The sequence below is a fragment of the Camelina sativa genome, chromosome 15 (assembly GCF_030686135.1).
Source record: "Camelina sativa cultivar CO46 ecotype springtype chromosome 15, ASM3068613v1".
Classification (NCBI taxonomy): Eukaryota; Viridiplantae; Streptophyta; class Magnoliopsida; order Brassicales; family Brassicaceae; genus Camelina; species Camelina sativa.
In genome coordinates, this window is record NC_141894.1 from 20,108,285 (window position 1) to 20,126,445 (window position 18,161).

General features: G+C 33.7%; 2 protein-coding genes and 1 pseudogene across 11 annotated transcripts; all 3 read right to left on the reverse strand.

Moving 5' to 3' along the window:
* Positions 1–2,405: 2,405 nt before the first annotated feature.
* On the reverse strand, positions 2,406–4,215 carry LOC104747138 (uncharacterized). 10 transcript variants are annotated; one of them, XR_015582810.1, is made up of 7 exons: positions 3,787–4,215; positions 3,577–3,646; positions 3,420–3,482; positions 3,258–3,295; positions 3,120–3,161; positions 2,847–3,021; positions 2,406–2,731 (listed from the first exon to the last, which is right to left on the reverse strand). XR_015582810.1 is itself a non-coding variant. In XM_087489525.1 (6 exons), the coding sequence occupies exons 3-6, from the start codon at positions 3,459–3,461 to the stop codon at positions 2,709–2,711; spliced, it is 282 nt and encodes a 93-aa protein (XP_087345651.1). In that variant the 5' UTR covers positions 3,462–3,482; positions 3,577–3,646; positions 3,735–4,153; the 3' UTR covers positions 2,406–2,708. The 10 variants fall into 10 exon arrangements, 4 of the variants coding, with proteins under 4 accessions (XP_087345651.1, XP_087345652.1, XP_010467016.1 ...); XR_015582809.1 differs by having other exon boundaries at positions 3,735–4,153; XR_015582811.1 differs by lacking the exon at positions 3,258–3,295 and having other exon boundaries at positions 2,948–3,021; positions 3,735–4,153.
* A 4,521-nt stretch (positions 4,216–8,736) lies between these two features.
* Positions 8,737–10,539, reverse strand: LOC104747139 (GDSL esterase/lipase At2g04570-like). The gene is made up of 3 exons (XM_010468715.2): positions 10,058–10,539; positions 9,240–9,729; positions 8,737–9,140 (listed from the first exon to the last, which is right to left on the reverse strand). Exons 1-3 carry the CDS (start codon positions 10,469–10,471, stop codon positions 8,947–8,949), a joined length of 1,098 nt encoding a protein of 365 aa, XP_010467017.2. The 5' UTR covers positions 10,472–10,539; the 3' UTR covers positions 8,737–8,946.
* A 2,524-nt stretch (positions 10,540–13,063) lies between these two features.
* Positions 13,064–14,290, reverse strand: LOC147926899 (uncharacterized; annotated as a pseudogene).
* Positions 14,291–18,161: the final 3,871 nt, after the last annotated feature.

Genomic DNA, 18,161 nt, shown 5'->3' on the forward strand with positions numbered 1-18,161 from the left:
AGTTTTATTAGTGATTGGTAACATTTTTGAATAAAATTTAGGTCTATGTCTATTTTCATTTCAATATTATAATAAAAAATAATAATTTAGGAGAAATAAAATAACTAATTAAAAAGGTTATTAAATAAAAGAAACAATAAAAATTATTTTTCTGGATATATAAATTAAATAAAAACGAAAAAAATAATTGTTTGTATTATATAACTGAATTTTCGTTTTTTTAATTAAAAAAATAGATAACTCAACTTACCACATCTTTAACTCATGAAAAATTCCATAATGTTGAATAATCTTTTGAGTTAACAATTTTACAAAGGATATACCTCAAACTTGTACATCAACCATAACACATGATTATTCAAACTCAACTTCAAAAAAATTAGTTTTGTTAGTGATTGGTAACATTTTTCAATAAAATTTAGGTTTATGTCTATTTTCATTTCAAATGATAATAAAAAATAATAATTTAGGAGAAATAAAATAACTAATTAAAAAAGTTATTAAATAAAAGAAATACAGTAAAAATTATTTTTCTTGATATATGAATTAAATAAAAACGAAAAAATAATTTTTTGTATTATATAAATGAATTTTCGTTTTTTTAATTAAAAAAAATAGATAACTCAACTTACCACATCTTTAACTCATGAAAATTTTCATGATGTTGAATAATCTTTTGAGTTAACAATTTTACAAAGGATATATTATAACTCAGCCGTAAAGTCATATATATCATCAATTTACTTTCAGATTGTTTCTTGTGATAACTCAGCCATAACTCACTATAACTCAGCCGTCACATGACCTTTCGTTTTCCCGTAATGATTATAACTCAGCCGTCACATGACCTTTCGTTTTCCCGCAATGGTTATAACTCAGCCGTAAAGCGATATTTTGGCGTGAAATCATCTGTTAACCTAATAATAGACATATTTCCATTCTAAATTTAAATTTTGAGTTATAATAATTTTAATATTCAATTGTTGGAGAAATACTTTTAGAAAAATAAAATTCTAAATTCGAATAATAATTAGTTAATTATTTGCAATAATATTTTGTAATAAAAAGCTCACTTTATGAATTTATTATGCGTGTGGATTTGAGCAGGCACAAAATTAGTGATTTTTCGCGTTTCCCTAACAACACTTTTTGTGACATCGAGTGACGTTTTAATACTTATTAGGAATCTGACAGAACAAAAGACCCAGATGTTATTTGCAATAATATCTTGTGATAAAAATCTCACTTTATGAATTTATTATGCATGTGAATTTGAGCAGGCACAGAATTAGTGATTTTTCGCGCTTCCCTAACAACACTTTTTGTAATATCGAGAGACGTTTTAATACTTATTAGGAATCTGACAGAACAAAAGACCCAGGAAAGAAGAATACGTTTTCATATTATTGAGAAGACCCTAAACGATAACTCAGCCATAACTTTACAATAACTCAGCCAACCCTCAAATTAGAATGACTAAATAACCGACCAAACCGAACCAAACCGGAAACTATTTTTTCCATTATTTTCGGTTAGTTACGGTTATATTCGGCTTGCTATCGGTTATATTAAGTTAATCGACCTAATTTGGGTAACATTTAGATTATTTATGGTTATATGTTCATTTAACCGACACATAACCGGAAATAACCGAAAAGTAATTTCAAAAATTTTTAAATTTTAAAATGGTTATCATATTAGTATATCCAAATTACCACCTTAAACTAAACACAATATAACCAAAATCAAACTGTTATATTAAAACCCATAATGTTGGAAATATGAACACTACACCTCAAACCCTAACCCTAACCCTAACCCCTAAATGTCATATTTTGAATGTTTTACACATTTTGATCAGACCGTGTAAAAATCAATCTTTGTCTATAATTATTACTTTTTATTGCTTAGAATGATTGTAATATTCATTTTTTCATTCTATATTTTAATTTTGAGTTATAATAATTCTAATTTACCAATATTTCATAAGTCAACCGTTTATGTCGATAAATCAGCCATATCAGTTAACTATTTGAAAAATACTTTTTATTTCTTTTATTCGCAATTAGAATTCAAAATTTTTAATTAATTTGAATAATATATTGTGAGAAAAGCTAACTTTATATATTTGTTATGTGTGGATCTGAACAGACACAGAATTAGTAATTTTTCGCGATTCCCCAACAACACTTTTTGTGACATCGAGAGACGTTTTCATTAGATAATTTATTAGGAATCTGATAAAACAAAAGACCTAGGAAAGAAAGAAGAATATGTACTAATATCTAATAACTAATTCATAACTCAGGCGTGTGAAGTATATAACTCAGCTGTAACTTAACTGTAAGTCAGCCATAACTTTGAAAATAGACAAATCAGCCATAACTTTACATCCCCAAGTACAATTCATCTCGAACTGAGCATAGTCACAAACTATATTTAGAGTGTAAATGTGATGGTATAATAATAATGTGCAAAAAAGAAAAGAAAATACAAATTACGAGTACAAAAATTGATTAAATTATCCAAGTTCATATGCAAAACTTGAATTCAAAATTTTGGTGAGTGGAGTTGCCGGGAAACAATAGAAACAGAGCCATTTTACCGTTTGAACTTCTTAGAAGATTTCTTGTCTTTGCCATCACCTCTGTCCTTGTTACCTCCTACGAACCTCTCTCTCTTCATCATCTTCTCCCCTTCTCTTCTTCCTACCTCCTGATTCTTTCATATTCTATAACATAAATTGCCACACACAAAAAACAGATATTTCAGTTAATAATTGAAGTTAAAAGCAAAAACATCTAAACCTTCTTACATGTAGTAGTAAAAGTGCAGAGTAAATATACCATTGCGGATAACTTTTTTGCATCTTGAACTCTCTCCAACAATGATAAGACTTTGTCTTCCTATTATCTGTTTACTACGTTTTGTTATGTAGTTAAGGTACCTTGTATTTAGCAGCAACAAACCGATACTGCTGCTTAAGAGTATCGACTGTGGAGTATTTGGAGGCAGTTCAATCTGGAAGAAAGCAAAGAACATATACAATTGTTATACCTCAAAGTCTCAAACTATGATTGCTGTGACAAAAGAAATCAATTTATCTCATGTTTTCATACCTTCACAGGATTCCTCAAACATGCCCTTTGAAGTTTACGAACCTAGAAGGACAAAACAAATTCAGTGACCTTAATAAATTGTTCCTTTAAATCTTCCACTCCAAAATATTATAGAGAGACAGTTTGATCGATTAAAACCACAACACTATCAAGAGAAAGGTTCCAGCTGTTGCAACCTATGAAACAACATACCATAGTTAGCTACTATGAAACAACATACCATAGTTAGCTACTAGGTTCACTTAGGATAACTGCAGTGACTCAAACAAATGACCATAAGATTAGAACAGAAAAACGTACAATAACATGAGGCCGTTTCCCAAGAGCAATAGTTTGTTGCATCCTGTCTATACCTCCAACAAGCTAAAAAAAAATCAGGAAACATATTCAGTTTTAAGCCATTGTTATAACAGGCATATTTGAAATAGGGTAAACATAGTTAAAAGCATGAGCTTACCACAGCACACCTAAGACTTATATCAGCTCCTAGAGCTTCAAACTGCTCAGCAATCTGGATTGCAAGCTCTCTAAAGAGAAGGAACACATAGGAATCAAATCCCATACGAATTAGCAAACAAAGTAAACGCTTGAAGTAACTAGGGAAGCAAATCATACCGAGTTGGAGATAAAACACAAGCAAAGAAGGCAGGATCGTTGATGAACGTACCGATTAGAGAAAAAACAAGTAACAGTAGTAGTAACAAAGAACGAACGAATAGTAACAGAGTAACCGAATCAAGTAACAGACAAACACAAGATCGGAACAGATCCGTCGGGGATGATCACTCGGAGTCCGATCTCGGCGTGTAACAGACCTTGGAATCAACAACGTCGCCGTATTGAGAGAAGGCTGTCTCAAGAGCTCTGTCATCGGTGGCCCAGGCTAGACCTCCAACGAAGCACCGGAACTCAACATATGCGGACGCCATTGAAAGATTTTGAGAAAGAAGAAGAAGATCTAGGGTTTAACAGTGAGGGACGAAAGAGATTTGTGAAAAATGAAGAAGACGAAGTCTCCAATTTATAATGGGGGTGAGGGAGGCTGAGATGATGACTAACTCAAGGTTAAAAAAATTTTAGGGTTTAGTGAAAGATTGGTTTAACCATGTTTAGATCTGTGGTTTTTGTAATTGTGGATTCTGAAAAAAAAATTGTTTAGTGACATGTAAAATCGAGAATGATGTCTATTTTAATTTGCTGATGTGTATTTTTTTTTTAAGTTTTTACTCAAATTCGAAAATCAAAACCTAAGGGGTAAATTGTAATTACACCCATGGCACTAAACATTCTAGTAATTTTCAAAAGATTTATAGATATGAGTAATAAACCAATTTTTGGATAACATTTGAGTAATTCTTTCCTAATTATATCATTATATATTAAAATTGTTTTAAAATCAAATACACATGCAATTTTTATTATTTTATAAATGTTTTAAAATGATTGCATAAGTCATCAAAAGATGAACAATTGTAAAGATAATTTGCATTTTTGGGAAAAAAATTTCAAGACTTAGGCTTGATTGGGAGGAGAATTCATCTCTAGTGTCCTCGCATAGTTGTACCATATATCTCCTAGTTGTACCAGTTGTACCGCGCATAGTGGGATTCGAACCCTGGGCGCGCGCGCGTGCGCATGGAGCTCACAACCACTAAGCTACATCTTGAGGGAGTTTTGAGAATTTGTTTTGATAGAAAGGGTGTTATGAGATTTTAGCTCGATTGGGAGAGACTTTAAAGACTTTAAAATTAATTTAAAGTCTTAAAAGCCAAAATTTTACCAATCATGTTTTCACTGTGTAACACCCGCAAACCAAATTTTGGTATTTTGGTAAGGGTGTCGATCGACACCTCCTAGTGAGGCATCGATCGACACCAATTGTGGTCGGTTTGGTCGGTTCAATTTTAATTGTCCGGTTTGCGTGGTTGGTTTAGGGAATCCCTAAATCGAGTTTTAAAGGAAGAAAACGACCTAGGGTCGTGTTGTTTTGTCTTATTCGCCGTTTTTGAGAGAAAACACAAAGAGAGAGTGTTCTTGAGCTTTTGGGAAGAGATTGAGAGATTCCTTGCTGTTCTTGGGAGATCCAAGGCTGGGAAGGTGCTAGAAGCTTGCTAGGAGTGAGGGAATTCGTTCTTGTTGGTCAGAATCTTCCTGCAAAGAGGTGAGTGCATGACCATGGCTTATCTAAGCTAAGATCTCTAGATTCTATGTGATTGGTGCTTATGTGGTTGTTTCTTTGAGTTCTCTATGATATTTCGTTGCTGTCTGGGCTGGGTTTGGCTTCTGGGAGTGCAAGGAGCGGATTGGAGAAGCTTGGAGGCGAGATTCGGAGTTTCTGATCGAGGGAAATCCCTGCTCGGCATCGGTGTCGGTCGACACCAGTTGGGGTGTCGGTCGACACCAACGCGAGGACGGCTCGGGACTTTAGCGAGTGTCGAACGATGCCATGTGGAGGTGTCGGTCGACGCAAACTAGGATTTCGGGAGTGTCGGGCAGGGTGTCGGTCGACACCAGTTTGGTGTCGGTCGACACCAGATAGTCAGTGTCGATCGACACCATCTGGTGTCGGTCGACACCCCTTGTTCAGTTACGATGGACGTTGCATGCTATGTATATTGCCTGGTTTGTTTTATTGATTGTTGTTTGTGGCATGTAGAGATCTTATTGCTTGTGTGTATAGCCCAGTAGATGGGAGGATTGCCTCACTGAGTGTTTATCAAATACTCATGCATCTCAATTTGTGTTTGTGGTGCAGGTAAAGGCAAAGTGTGATCGTGGAATCAAAGGCAATGAAGAGGAGGATGTTCTAGGGACTTGATTGTATGGTTATCTGGCATTGTTAGGTTGCTAAAATTGAGTCTTAGAGCATTGTTAGGATTGCTGGTTGTTTGATTTATGCTGTTTGGGATTAATGCTGGATATTACTTATTTGGTTATTGGATATTGTTTTATTGGATATTTATTGGTATGTGGTTCCGCTGTTGGATTGTGAATGTGGTTAGGTGGCTAGTGGGTATGGGACCACTAGTTGTAGTTCTTTAATTATATTATTATTTATTATTTATTTATTAAAAAAAAAAAAAGGTCGGTTGTTTCACACTGCTTTATTATTTTTAAAAGCCTTAAAAGTCTAACTGCTCGTTCTTTTAGTTTGTACGGACAAATTTTTAAAGGCACAAATGTGAGACATTTTTGGCTGTTAAAAAATAAATAATAAAAAGCTGTAGTTATTTTTTCTCTTTCTTATTTTCCATATGATTGAAATAATAATAAAGCTCTCCACAAGTTTATATATATATATATATATATATATATATATATTTTACATATTTTATTTTTATAAATTAATTATTCTTATTTTTTTCTCTTTCTTTTAAGATCCATTTCAATCATTATTATTTTATTTTTATTATCATTATTAATATCATCATTTCAATATTTTTAATAATAAAAGTAACCGTTACAGCTTTAAAAAGTGTTTGTTACCAATCAAATTTTAACAGTTAAAGTTTGTACAGTCAAAGCATATACAGTCAAATTCTCTACAGCTAAAATTTTTAAGTTAAAGTTTTTACAGCAATAAGTAACATGCGTTACCAATCAGAGCCTTAGTAAGATAATATTTCTTCTAAGGTTAGGAACTTTCCAAAAATGGATGATCCGAACAACGTTACTATTGTTACTTGTGTTTTGTTGTCTGTTGGAGATTGAATTGAGGACAGAATATAAATTTAGTGTTTAAGTTTTCACAATAGTGTTTGACCAAAAAAAAAAAGGTTTTCACAATAGTCTGAAAGAGAATGTGTTTGTATGGTAATAGGTTGTTTTTAGAAAACCAAACTTTATAGAATGTTTGAGCCTTTAAGGGAGAGAAGAAATTGAAATCAAATATTAATGATCATAAATTTGCAAGTGTTTCAAAATAATAAGTTAAAAATGAATAGTAATACAAACAAAAACTACAAACTGAGGAAAATAATGGGTAGATATAAGGCAGTGCATAAAATCATGATATTATTTCAAATCACAACATAACTGATTGTGTTCATAATTATAGAATTAGATCAAAATCATCTCACAATCTTACGTAATTTTTCCAGAAGTAAGCTCAAAATTTTAGGTTTCTATATTTTTTTTAAAAGTAAACTAATTTACTTAAATAATACCATCCCACCATCTTACTTAAATTTAATTCTGTTTGTGCCCGTGAAAATCAAGATTCAAACACAGAAATTAAACCTTAGAATTGAAACCCATAAATTTAATTTAATGTTGGTATAGTTCCAAGAAGAAATCACAAACTGATATATGGTGGTTATAGATTCTTGGAGGCTGCATATGTTTCTGATTGAAAAAGAGAAAAAGGAAATGTTGATGGTTTGTTTTTTTGGTTTCATGGGCCTGTAATTAACTAATTAGGTCCAAAATACAAACTAATTTAGTTAATTAGGTCCAAACCAAAAAAATATAGGTGTCATAAATATAGTAAGCCAAGTGTCATATCTTTAGCAAAAGTTGAGAAAACCTTTCTCATATTATATAAGATATTAAAAAAAAATATATATAATCTTTGTTGTCGACTTGATTTTATATATTTTCTTTTCCTCATATGTAATATTTTTAGTGTAGTTGGCTGACTTAAAAAATTAAGTAAATCTGTAAATGTAAGGAGGAGAAAAAAGAGTTTAAAAGTATATATGTGCCGTTTTGGTCTAATTAATTCATGGTTCCTACGCCATTAGGGGGTTTGCCACTGTGTTCGGAGGCAGCAAATTAACAGGTTATGCAGTTGATCTCGTTAATTCGCAACACTAACCCTCCTTATCCTTCTGCTGGTAACAATCAGGTACTGTGGCGTCACCTCATTCTCCATCTGATGGAAACATATGTAGAAGATAAAAAATTTGATATAGTTTGCAGTTTGCACAATTTGACTATTTTTCTTATATATTTGTGCTGTAAATTTAGAACATGGTCATCAAAGAGTAATCAATAAATACCTTTACAAGATAAATCTTATTATATAAAAGTTTGTCAACTCTCTCTACGATAACTTTTAGTTGCATCATTGGCGGTTGGGAAACCTTTGTTTCACTTTTGATGTTCTTTGACACAGCAAAATCATATTTTAAGTTCAAAAATAGCTAAAACAAAAAGTCTATTTAAGAACGACTTTTTTCTTCTTCTTTTGTCGTCAAACACTTGTAAGGTGTCGTTTAAACATTGTTAAATAAAAATTGGGTTTTAAGTTTTAACCACTCGTAGTACTATAGGAGATTTAATAGTAAATCTGAGAGTTGAATCATGTTTTTGGAACATGAAGGCGTGAAGAACTGGTATACCATTCATATATTATTTATTTTGCGCGTAGATAATTTTGTATTGTAAATAGTGCACTAGTATTAGTGTATTATTTTTACTATAGAAAAAAAACTAGTTTAAAGTTACAAATGTTTGATAATTTTGAAATATTAACACAGCGCCCCAAAAGTTTCACAATGAAAAACAGATATATTGGAGAGATAATAACTAAAGATAATAAAATAAGTTACATAGGCTAGGCACACACACCATGGCATAATTTATAAAATAAACATAGGTTTCGCTAACTAACACATAAGAAATACAGACTGCATTGTTTAATTATTGGATCAAAAATAAACATAGGTCTACTGAAATATAAATACATACAGACTGCATTGTTTAATTATTGGATCAAAAATATGGGAACTTGGGAAGCAATCCCTATATATAATAAACACCCTAATAATGAAAGTACTCTCATATATATCTAGTTTCCATACAAACATTAAAAAAAAAAAATCATTTAAAGGAAGTGAGCGAATGTGCTGTTCATGAGAGCATTGGCCATGATGTGATTAGTCTTCTGTGTTGGGTGAAATGAATCCCAAAACACATACTTGTCTGCGTTGGTACATGTGAATGGGTTGTTCCTTTGGCAACCATATCCCATCTCAAACATCCCCGTGGCACAGCATGCTGCTCCCACCACCTCGAACCCTTCATTTTTTTTCCACCATTCAAACAATGAATACATATGTAGTATAAAACAGAGAAGATAATGAAGTTATTTATGACGGTATTTGTTAGTTCACTTACCAAAAGAGGAAGGGTTCTTGATGATTCGCATAAATGGTTCATAGGGATTTGAGAAAACGACGTTGGAACCAGGAAGCTCTTTGTTCAGCTGCTCAACCAGCTTCTCAAGCTTTCCGTTGAACTGAACCGCTATATCGTTGTAGCGTCCAACGCACTCGCCTCCCGTGCCAAGGTTGGTGGCTCTCTCTAATGGCATGCATCCCATTGGAGGCAATCCACCTAATGAGATCTTCCTAGCACCAAGTTCGTGTAACTTCTTCACAAAGTCTTTGGCTATTCCAGCTAGAAAATCTTGGTAAAGACCAACAGAGTACTGCGAAGAACGGCCAGGAAAAGCGAAGTAATTCTCGAGAAAATCGTTGGTCCCTATGCTTATGAGGTATAGGGAGTCGTTTATGGTGTCTGTAGCTTTGCCTTTTCCTTGGTATGCTTTTAGTTTTGTTTGGTATTCTTTGTAGTATTCGAGTTGTTTCCATAGAGGTAGTACTGACTGCAATCGCCATCAACGAAATATATAACTAACAAATGTTGGAACATATCCCTAAATAACCTTTCTAATCAATATCATCGATATTTTTGTCTAGACATTACATTTATCCGATGATATGAAATTTAAATGTTGTTTTATATAATAAACACATACATTTTAGTAGTGGAAAAAAAAACCTGCTAGTAGACTTTTTATAAGAATATAAACAAGTATGATGGTATGTTTTTGACAACAATCATAAATGTCCATAATTAAAGACGTGTTTATTTATGTAACATACCAAATAGTATATGTAATAAATACAAGGGAAATAAATTAAAGTCCGTACCAGAACATCAGAAGTGGCGTTGTCATAGCCAGTAGCCGCGGAAGCAAAGGTGCCACCTGTTGCAAAATCTGAAATGTTGTAAGAAGGATCCAAGTATGCCGGAATTATCGGTTTAAGCCCTAACGCTTCGGACATAAAATCCGTTGCAATCTTTCCGTTACAAAACCGTCCGGTTGGCTTCCCACCAACAAAGTCCCGTCCATATGGCTCAAAGTTGCTTCTTGCAACCGTTGGGATATAGTTGTTGTTCCCAGCATCTACGGAAGAATCGCCAAACACTAGAATCGCCGGTATTTTACCTGCAAACGTTACGGTCAGCGGCGACAAAGTTATTAAGAAGAGAATTGTGAAGAGACTTTTGAGGTGTTCCATAGTGTTAATGTGTGGTTTTTGATTGGAATAGTGTGATTCCATGAGCTGTAAATGAATAGCGTCTCTTTATAAGAGAAAATATGAGTGTTTGAAATGTGGTTTCATTAAATAAGGAGAGGTTTGTTGTGTGTGTTTCAATTAATGCTGGAAAATTCTGGTGAGACATTATTAATTTCAGCACTATTTGTTGTTTGGTCGCTTGCCGCTCCATCAATACTGCTCTCTTTTACCGTTGGATTGACTTTGTGTGTGTACTCTTTAAATTCTTGTAGTTATATGATTAGGGGGTATGACCAAATTGGAAAATATTGATATTCTAATTCTTGGGTTAGAGGTTTCAGTTTAAAAGGAATCATCTGTCGAGCCTATATAATTCTTTTAATCGATAAGGGTCTACATATCTTATCCCATTAAATTTAGTTGGTTCAATCTTTAAAATTAAAATACTTTCGAAATGATGTTTTGGGATTTAAACGTATGTTGTCTTTAAAATATATAAAAAATTATGAAACTAGGATTCTTGAATCCGTAAAGGACACTAGATTTGATTTCCATCAAGTGTCTTAATCAAATTGAAACAATAGTTTGTGAATTAACAAGGGATACAGATTTTTTTAGGTAAATGACAGATGCTTGAATTGCATTTAGAAACTAACAAATGTCTGGGTAGATTTATATATTTATTTATCATCCCCACATTATGTATTTGTCATTAGCAATCGCATCACTGTGAATCTCTGCACCATTACATATATATTTGCTTCTCCAACCTAGATACAATATAAAAAAAAAAAAAAAAAAAAAGAACTTTAGATACAATATTCTGGTCCATCTACAAAATTGTCACTAATCAACATGAGGCATGATAGGAGAAAAACACCATGATCCTACACAAATGGGTATGGCTTTAGTTAGATTTTCATTGTTTTCTTAAAAAAATACTAGGTGTTTTATTTTGGTGTTCTGTTTAAAAATTTAAGCATAATTAATTGTATTTGTTTTGAATGTGAAGAATATTGACATTTTGACTGGTAAGGAAAAACCTTGTAATCAAAAGGGGCGTCGATCGAATTTGGGAGAGTTAATGGATAACAAATTCTTGATGATCCACTGCCAAAGACAGCTATTGGGAGAGGATTTTGGATAGTACGTTTGACAAGAATACACAATCTAGTCATCGTACCTTGAATTCAACATCTTTAGTCATTCAATATAGACAGCTTTGCAAAAGAACCATGAACTCAATAATGGAGAATTCTTACAAAATTATATGATGGTCATCGTACCTTGAATTCAACATCTTTAGTCATTGGAGCTGTAAAGATCGGTGACACAAGTGGGAAAACGGTCCAAAACAACTCCAACTATTTGGGAAACGTTTTTTCGTACCCAGACTTGAAGGCCCTGCATTTACCAACCTGAACTCCAATAATTTTCAAATTTGCAACCTGAACTGTATGTGATGTTGCCGATTCCAACATGTGATTAAACAACGTTAAGTAGCTGTTTAATGGTGATGACTCAGATGATATGTGGCACTGTAACGTAGTAATACGACGCTGTTTCATCATATGGGCATGTGTTTTGGCAAAGAATAAAACTACATCTTTTTACAATTGGGAAAAAGTTTAAAATTAGGGCTTGTGTTCTTCCTTTTGCCGCAGAGGAGAGTGTCGCGAAACAGATGGAAGTAAGAGGATTCCCAACAAGATGTAGATGCGGCGAAGCTGTAAGAATGGGTACTTCAAAGACCGCAGAAAAACCCAGGAAGATTATTTCACTTTTGTCCAAGAGGATCCAAAGAGGTACCATCAAATTACAAATTTTAATCTAGCTTCATTATGTTTGAAATTTTGATTTTGAGTATCGATTGTGTATCATTGCAGACTCGATGGTATCACACGTTTAAATGGACTGATGAGTGTGTGGTTGAAGAGATTGAAGATTTGAAGTTGAAAATGGATCATATCGAAGAAGACTCAATCACATTTTTAAAAGAGTGTAAATTCTTGTGAATCAGAGATTGAAACACTCCGAATGGAAACTCGTGTTTGTGAAGCTGCAGTTGAAAAGGAGATAAGAGAGTGTAAAATGGAGCTTCGTTGCTTGAAGAATATGATCGGATGTGTTGTGGTGATGATTTTGATTTACATGTTTATGTTTTGAGTATGTAAGATTGAACTGGTGCATGAAACCTTAATGTTTGACAATAATTAGTTGCAAAACCTTGTTCGCACATTGAAATTGTTAAAATGTTACACCTATGGTTTTAAGATCAATGACATACTAAGAACGTGAAAAATAAAAGTAAGAGTTCATAAGCCGCATCAACTCCTTCATGCTCCGAAAAACCCACCATGTTTCACCAAAGACCAAACAAAACAGCAACTCATAGATGCTCCATGTTTCACCAAAAACCAAACAAAACAGCAACTCCTCCATGCACCAAAAACCCACCAAAACATCAACTCTTTCAAGATAACACAAGTAAATATTAGAAAGCAGTTAACAAAATTCAAAGTGAGATTTAAGAGAAGAGGTAAACCTGATCTATTCATGTGTTGGTTGAATTGGACCTTGTGACTGAGATGGACCCTGCGACTGAGATGCACATTGTGACTGAGATGGACCTTGTTACTGAGATGCACCTTGTGATTGAGTCTGACCTTGTGACTTGGTTTTCTTCTTTGGCCTATACATCTCCAACACCATATTCTTGCACTTGGTTACATTTTGGTCAGCTTCTCCACATCGCCCATAATGCATAATCATGTTTTTCCTTGAAGCTTTCTTTGTTGGAGATTCATGTCTGGCATTCTTCCTCTTTGGCTTGGGTTTTCTTCTTCTCATGTTTTCGATTTCTTCAACCAAAGTATGAGGTGGTTTGATCACATCTCTAGTTTTCCTCCAAAAACGCAAACCATTGACTGGTTCTATGTTGGAAGCATATATATATATTTCTGTTTTGCATTTGAGTACCATTCAGATGAGTAATCCTCATGGTTAAGCTCCTTCTGAGAAATGATTCGTAAGGCATGACGACATGGGAACCCACTCATATCCCATTTTCGGCAAGCACGAGTTAGCATTCTCATATGCAAGCCGACAGATTTGTCACAATCAAGAACCTCACACTTACCTTCTGATGATCTTGAACATTCTTGGTGTACTTTAGCTTTTCTTGCTCTTCAGCTATGAATGCTGCAGCTCTCTTTGTGAATCTACCTTTGTGCTTTTCTGCTTTCTTCTTCCTCAATTCAATATGCTGCATTGTTCTTCTCCGGATTGTCTCCAACATCTCAACCATTGGCAAATACCTTGAAGGATCAATAGCATTGTTGAATGACTTTGACATGTTGTTGTGCACATCTAAACAAGATGTTGTGGGTTTGCAGAAGGTAAGACTGTAATTCTTTGGATTCCTCTGCATTATTTCTTCATACACCCTTATATCATAATTTTTTACCCTTTCCAGATTAGCTTCATACTCAGTCAATATGTAACTCTCAGCAACCCTCCAAAACATCCCTTTCATCTCACTTAGACATGGAAATAATATTTTTAGATTCCCGTATATGTGTCTAGCACACATCATGTGTTCAACCTTGAGAAATTCTCTCTCTACAGCATTCAACAAACCCTTAAAAAAGTAAAACCAAACAGCCTTAAGTGAATTTTTTTAACAAAGAATAAGAGCCAAAGGAGACTTTAGTAAATTCAAACTCACCTTTTGCCTATCAGATATAACTGTAAAACCCTGACCATCTTGAATATTTGGACAATCAGCCTTAATTTCTATATAAACCAAGTCCAGTTATATTCATTCTCTACATCCACAACAGCCCAAGCAAATGGATACATTCCATTGTTTGCATCTCTGCCAACCCAGAAACACTAACATAGCTGTTTACAGCTTCTAAACAATGTTTTCCTTGTTTTAGCCTGTTTTGGGACAAAATGGGTATAAGTGGCTTTTAAACTCTCCACATCTATCTCAAACTCTTATAACTAGTCAGTTGCATTGGACTAAGACACATTTTAACCCCAAAAACACTAACATAGCTGTTTACAGCTTCTAAGCAATGTTTTCTTGATTTTAGCCTGTTTTGGGACAAAATGAGTATAAATGGCTTTTAAACTCTTCACATCTATCTCAAACTCCTATAATTAGTTAGTTGCATTGCATTAAGACACATTTTAATCCCAGAAACACTAACAAAGCTGTTTAGTGCTTCTAAGCAATGTTTTCTTGGTTTTAGCCTGTTTTGGGACAAAATGGGTATAAGTGGCTTTTAGACTCTCCACATCTATCTCAAACTCTTATAATTAGTCAGTTGCATTGGATTAAGACACATTTTAACCCCAGAAACACTAACATAGCTGTTTACAGCTTCTAAGCAATGTTTTCTTGGTTTTAGCCTATTTTGGGAGAAAATGGGTATAAGTGGCTTTTAAACTCTCCACATCAATCTCAAACTCTTATAATTAGTTAGTTGCATTGGATTAAGACACATTTTAACCCCAGAAACACTAACATAGCTGTTTACAGCTTCTAAGCAATGTTTTCTTGGTTTTAGCCTATTTTGGGACAAAATGGGTATAAGTGGCTTTTAAACTCTCCACATCTATCTTAAAGTCTTATAATTAGTTAGTTTCAATGGATTAAGACACATTTTAACCCCAGAAACACTAACATAGCTGTTTACAGCTTCTAAGCAATGTTTTCTTGATTTTAGCCTGTTTTGGGACAAAATGGGTATAAATGGCTTTTAAACTCTTCACATCTATCTCAAACTCCTATAATTAGTTAGTTGCATTGGATTAAGACACATTTTAATCCCAGAAACACTAACAAAGCTGTTTAGTGCTTCTAAGCAATGTTTTCTTGGTTTTAGCCTGTTTTGGGACAAAATGGGTATAAGTGGCTTTTAGACTCTCCACATCTATATCAAACTCTTATAATTAGTCAGTTGCATTGGATTAAGACACATTTTAACCCCAGAAACACTAACATAGCTGTTTACAGCTTCTAAGCAATGTTTTCTTGGTTTTAGCCTATTTTGGGAGAAAATGGGTATAAGTGGCTTTTAAACTCTCCACATCAATCTCAAACTCTTATAATTAGTTAGTTGCATTGGATTAAGACATATTTTAACCCCATAAACACTAACATAGCTGTTTACAGCTTCTAAGCAATGTTTTCTTGGTTTTAGCCTGTTTTGGGACAAAATGGGTATAAGTGGCTTTTAAACTCTCCACATCAATCTCAAACTCTTACAATTAGTTAATTGCATTGGATTAAGACACATTTTAACCCCAGAAACACTAACATAGCTGTTTACAGCTTCTAAGCAATGTTTTCTTGGTTTTAGCCTGTTTTGGGACAAAATGGGTATAAGTGGCTTTTAAACTCTCCACATCTATCTCAAACTCTTATAACTAGTCAGTTGCATTGGATTAAGACACATTTTATACCCAGAAACATTAACATAGCTGTTTACAGCTTCTAAACAATGTTTTCTTGGTTTTAGCCTGTTTTGGGACAAAATGGGTATAAGTGGCTTTTAAACACTCCACATCAATCTCAAACTCTTATAATTAGTTAGTTGCATTGGATTAAGACACATTTTAACCCCATAAACACTAACATAGCTGTTTACAGCTTCTAAGCAATGTTTTCTTGGTTTTACCCTCTTTTGGGACAAAATGGGTATAAGTGGCTTTTAAACTATGCACATCTTTCTTAAAGTCTTATAATTAGTTAGTTTCAATGGATTAAGACACATTTTAACCCCAGAAACACTAACATAGCTGTTTACAGCTTCTAAGCAATGTTTTCTTGGTTTTAGCCTTTTTTGGGACAAAATGGGTATAAGTGGCTTTTAAACTCTCCACATCAATCTCAAACTCTTATAATTAGTTAGTTGCATTGGATTAAGACACATTTTAACCCCAGAAACACTAACATAGCTGTTTACAGCTTCTAAGCAATGTTTTCTTGGTTTTAGCCTATTTTGGGACAAAATGGGTATAAGTGGCTTTTAAACTCTCCACATCTATCTTAAAGTCTTATAATTAGTTAGTTTCAATGGATTAAGACACATTTTAACCCCAGAAACACTAACATAGCTGTTTACAGCTTCTAAGCAATGTTTTCATGATTTTAGCCTGTTTTGGGACAAAATGGGTATAAATGGCTTTTAAACTCTTCACATCTATCTCAAACTCCTATAATTAGTTAGTTGCATTGGATTAAGACACATTTTAATCCCAGAAACACTAACAAAGCTGTTTAGTGCTTCTAAGCAATGTTTTCTTGGTTTTAGCCTGTTTTGGGACAAAATGGGTATAAGTGGCTTTTAGACTCTCCACATCTATATCAAACTCTTATAATTAGTCAGTTGCATTGGATTAAGACACATTTTAACCCCAGAAACACTAACATAGCTGTTTACAGCTTCTAAGCAATGTTTTCTTGGTTTTAGCCTATTTTGGGAGAAAATGGGTATAAGTGGCTTTTAAACTCTCCACATCAATCTCAAACTCTTATAATTAGTTAGTTGCATTGGATTAAGACATATTTTAACCCCATAAACACTAACATAGCTGTTTACAGCTTCTAAGCAATGTTTTCTTGGTTTTAGCCTGTTTTGGGACAAAATGGGTATAAGTGGCTTTTAAACTCTCCACATCAATCTCAAACTCTTACAATTAGTTAATTGCATTGGATTAAGACACATTTTAACCCCAGAAACACTAACATAGCTGTTTACAGCTTCTAAGCAATGTTTTCTTGGTTTTAGCCTGTTTTGGGACAAAATGGGTATAAGTGGCTTTTAAACTCTGCACATCAATCTCAAACTCTTATAACTAGTCAGTTGCATTGGATTAAGACACATTTTATACCCAGAAACATTAACATAGCTGTTTACAGCTTCTAAACAATGTTTTCTTGGTTTTAGCCTGTTTTGGGACAAAATGGGTATAAGTGGCTTTTAAACACTCCACATCAATCTCAAACTCTTATAATTAGTTAGTTGCATTGGATTAAGACACATTTTAACCCCATAAACACTAACATAGCTGTTTACAGCTTCTAAGCAATGTTTTCTTGGTTTTACCCTCTTTTGGGACAAAATGGGTATAAGTGGCTTTTAAACTATGCGCATCTTTCTTAAAGTCTTATAATTAGTTAGTTTCAATGGATTAAGACACATTTTAACCCCAGAAACACTAACATAGCTGTTTACAGCATCTAAGCAATGTTTTCTTGGTTTTAGCCTTTTTTGGGACAAAATGGGTATAAGTGGCTTTTAAACTCTCCACATCTATCTCAAACTCTTATAACTAGTCAGTTGCATTGGATTAAGACACATTTCAACCCCAGAAACACTAACATAGCTGTTTACAGCTTCTAAGCAATGTTTTCTTGGTTTTAGCCTATTTTGGGACAAAATGGGTATAAGTGGCTTTTAAACTCTCCACATCTATCTCAAACTCCTATAATTAGTTAGTTGCATTGGATTAAGACACATTTTAACCCCAGAAACACTAACATAGCTGTTTACAGCTTCTAAGCAATGTTTTCTTGGTTTTAGCCTGTTTTGGGACAAAATGGGTATAAGTGGCTTCTAAACTCTGCACATCAATCTCAAACTCTTATAATTAGTTAGTTGCATTGAATTAAGAAACATTTTAACCCCAGAAACACTAATATAGCTGTTTACAGCTT

Excerpts from the sequence above, each read along its gene's own strand:
- LOC104747138 (XM_010468713.3), bottom strand. The coding sequence starts at position 3,732 with ATGATTTGCTTCCCTAGTTACTTCAAGCGTTTACTTTGTTTGCTAATT. Across the intron at positions 3,162-3,419 it reads GGAAACGGCCTCATGTTATT|GTTCGTAAACTTCAAAGGGC; the intron begins GTACGTTTTTCT and ends TTGTCCTTCTAG. Across the intron at positions 2,732-2,846 it reads CAAAAAAGTTATCCGCAATG|AATATGAAAGAATCAGGAGG; the intron begins GTATATTTACTC and ends TTTATGTTATAG.
- LOC104747139 (XM_010468715.2), bottom strand. The coding sequence starts at position 10,471 with ATGGAATCACACTATTCCAATCAAAAACCACACATTAACACTATGGAA. Across the intron at positions 9,730-10,057 it reads ACGCCACTTCTGATGTTCTG|TCAGTACTACCTCTATGGAA; the intron begins GTACGGACTTTA and ends TGGCGATTGCAG. Across the intron at positions 9,141-9,239 it reads CAAGAACCCTTCCTCTTTTG|GGTTCGAGGTGGTGGGAGCA; the intron begins GTAAGTGAACTA and ends AAAAAAATGAAG.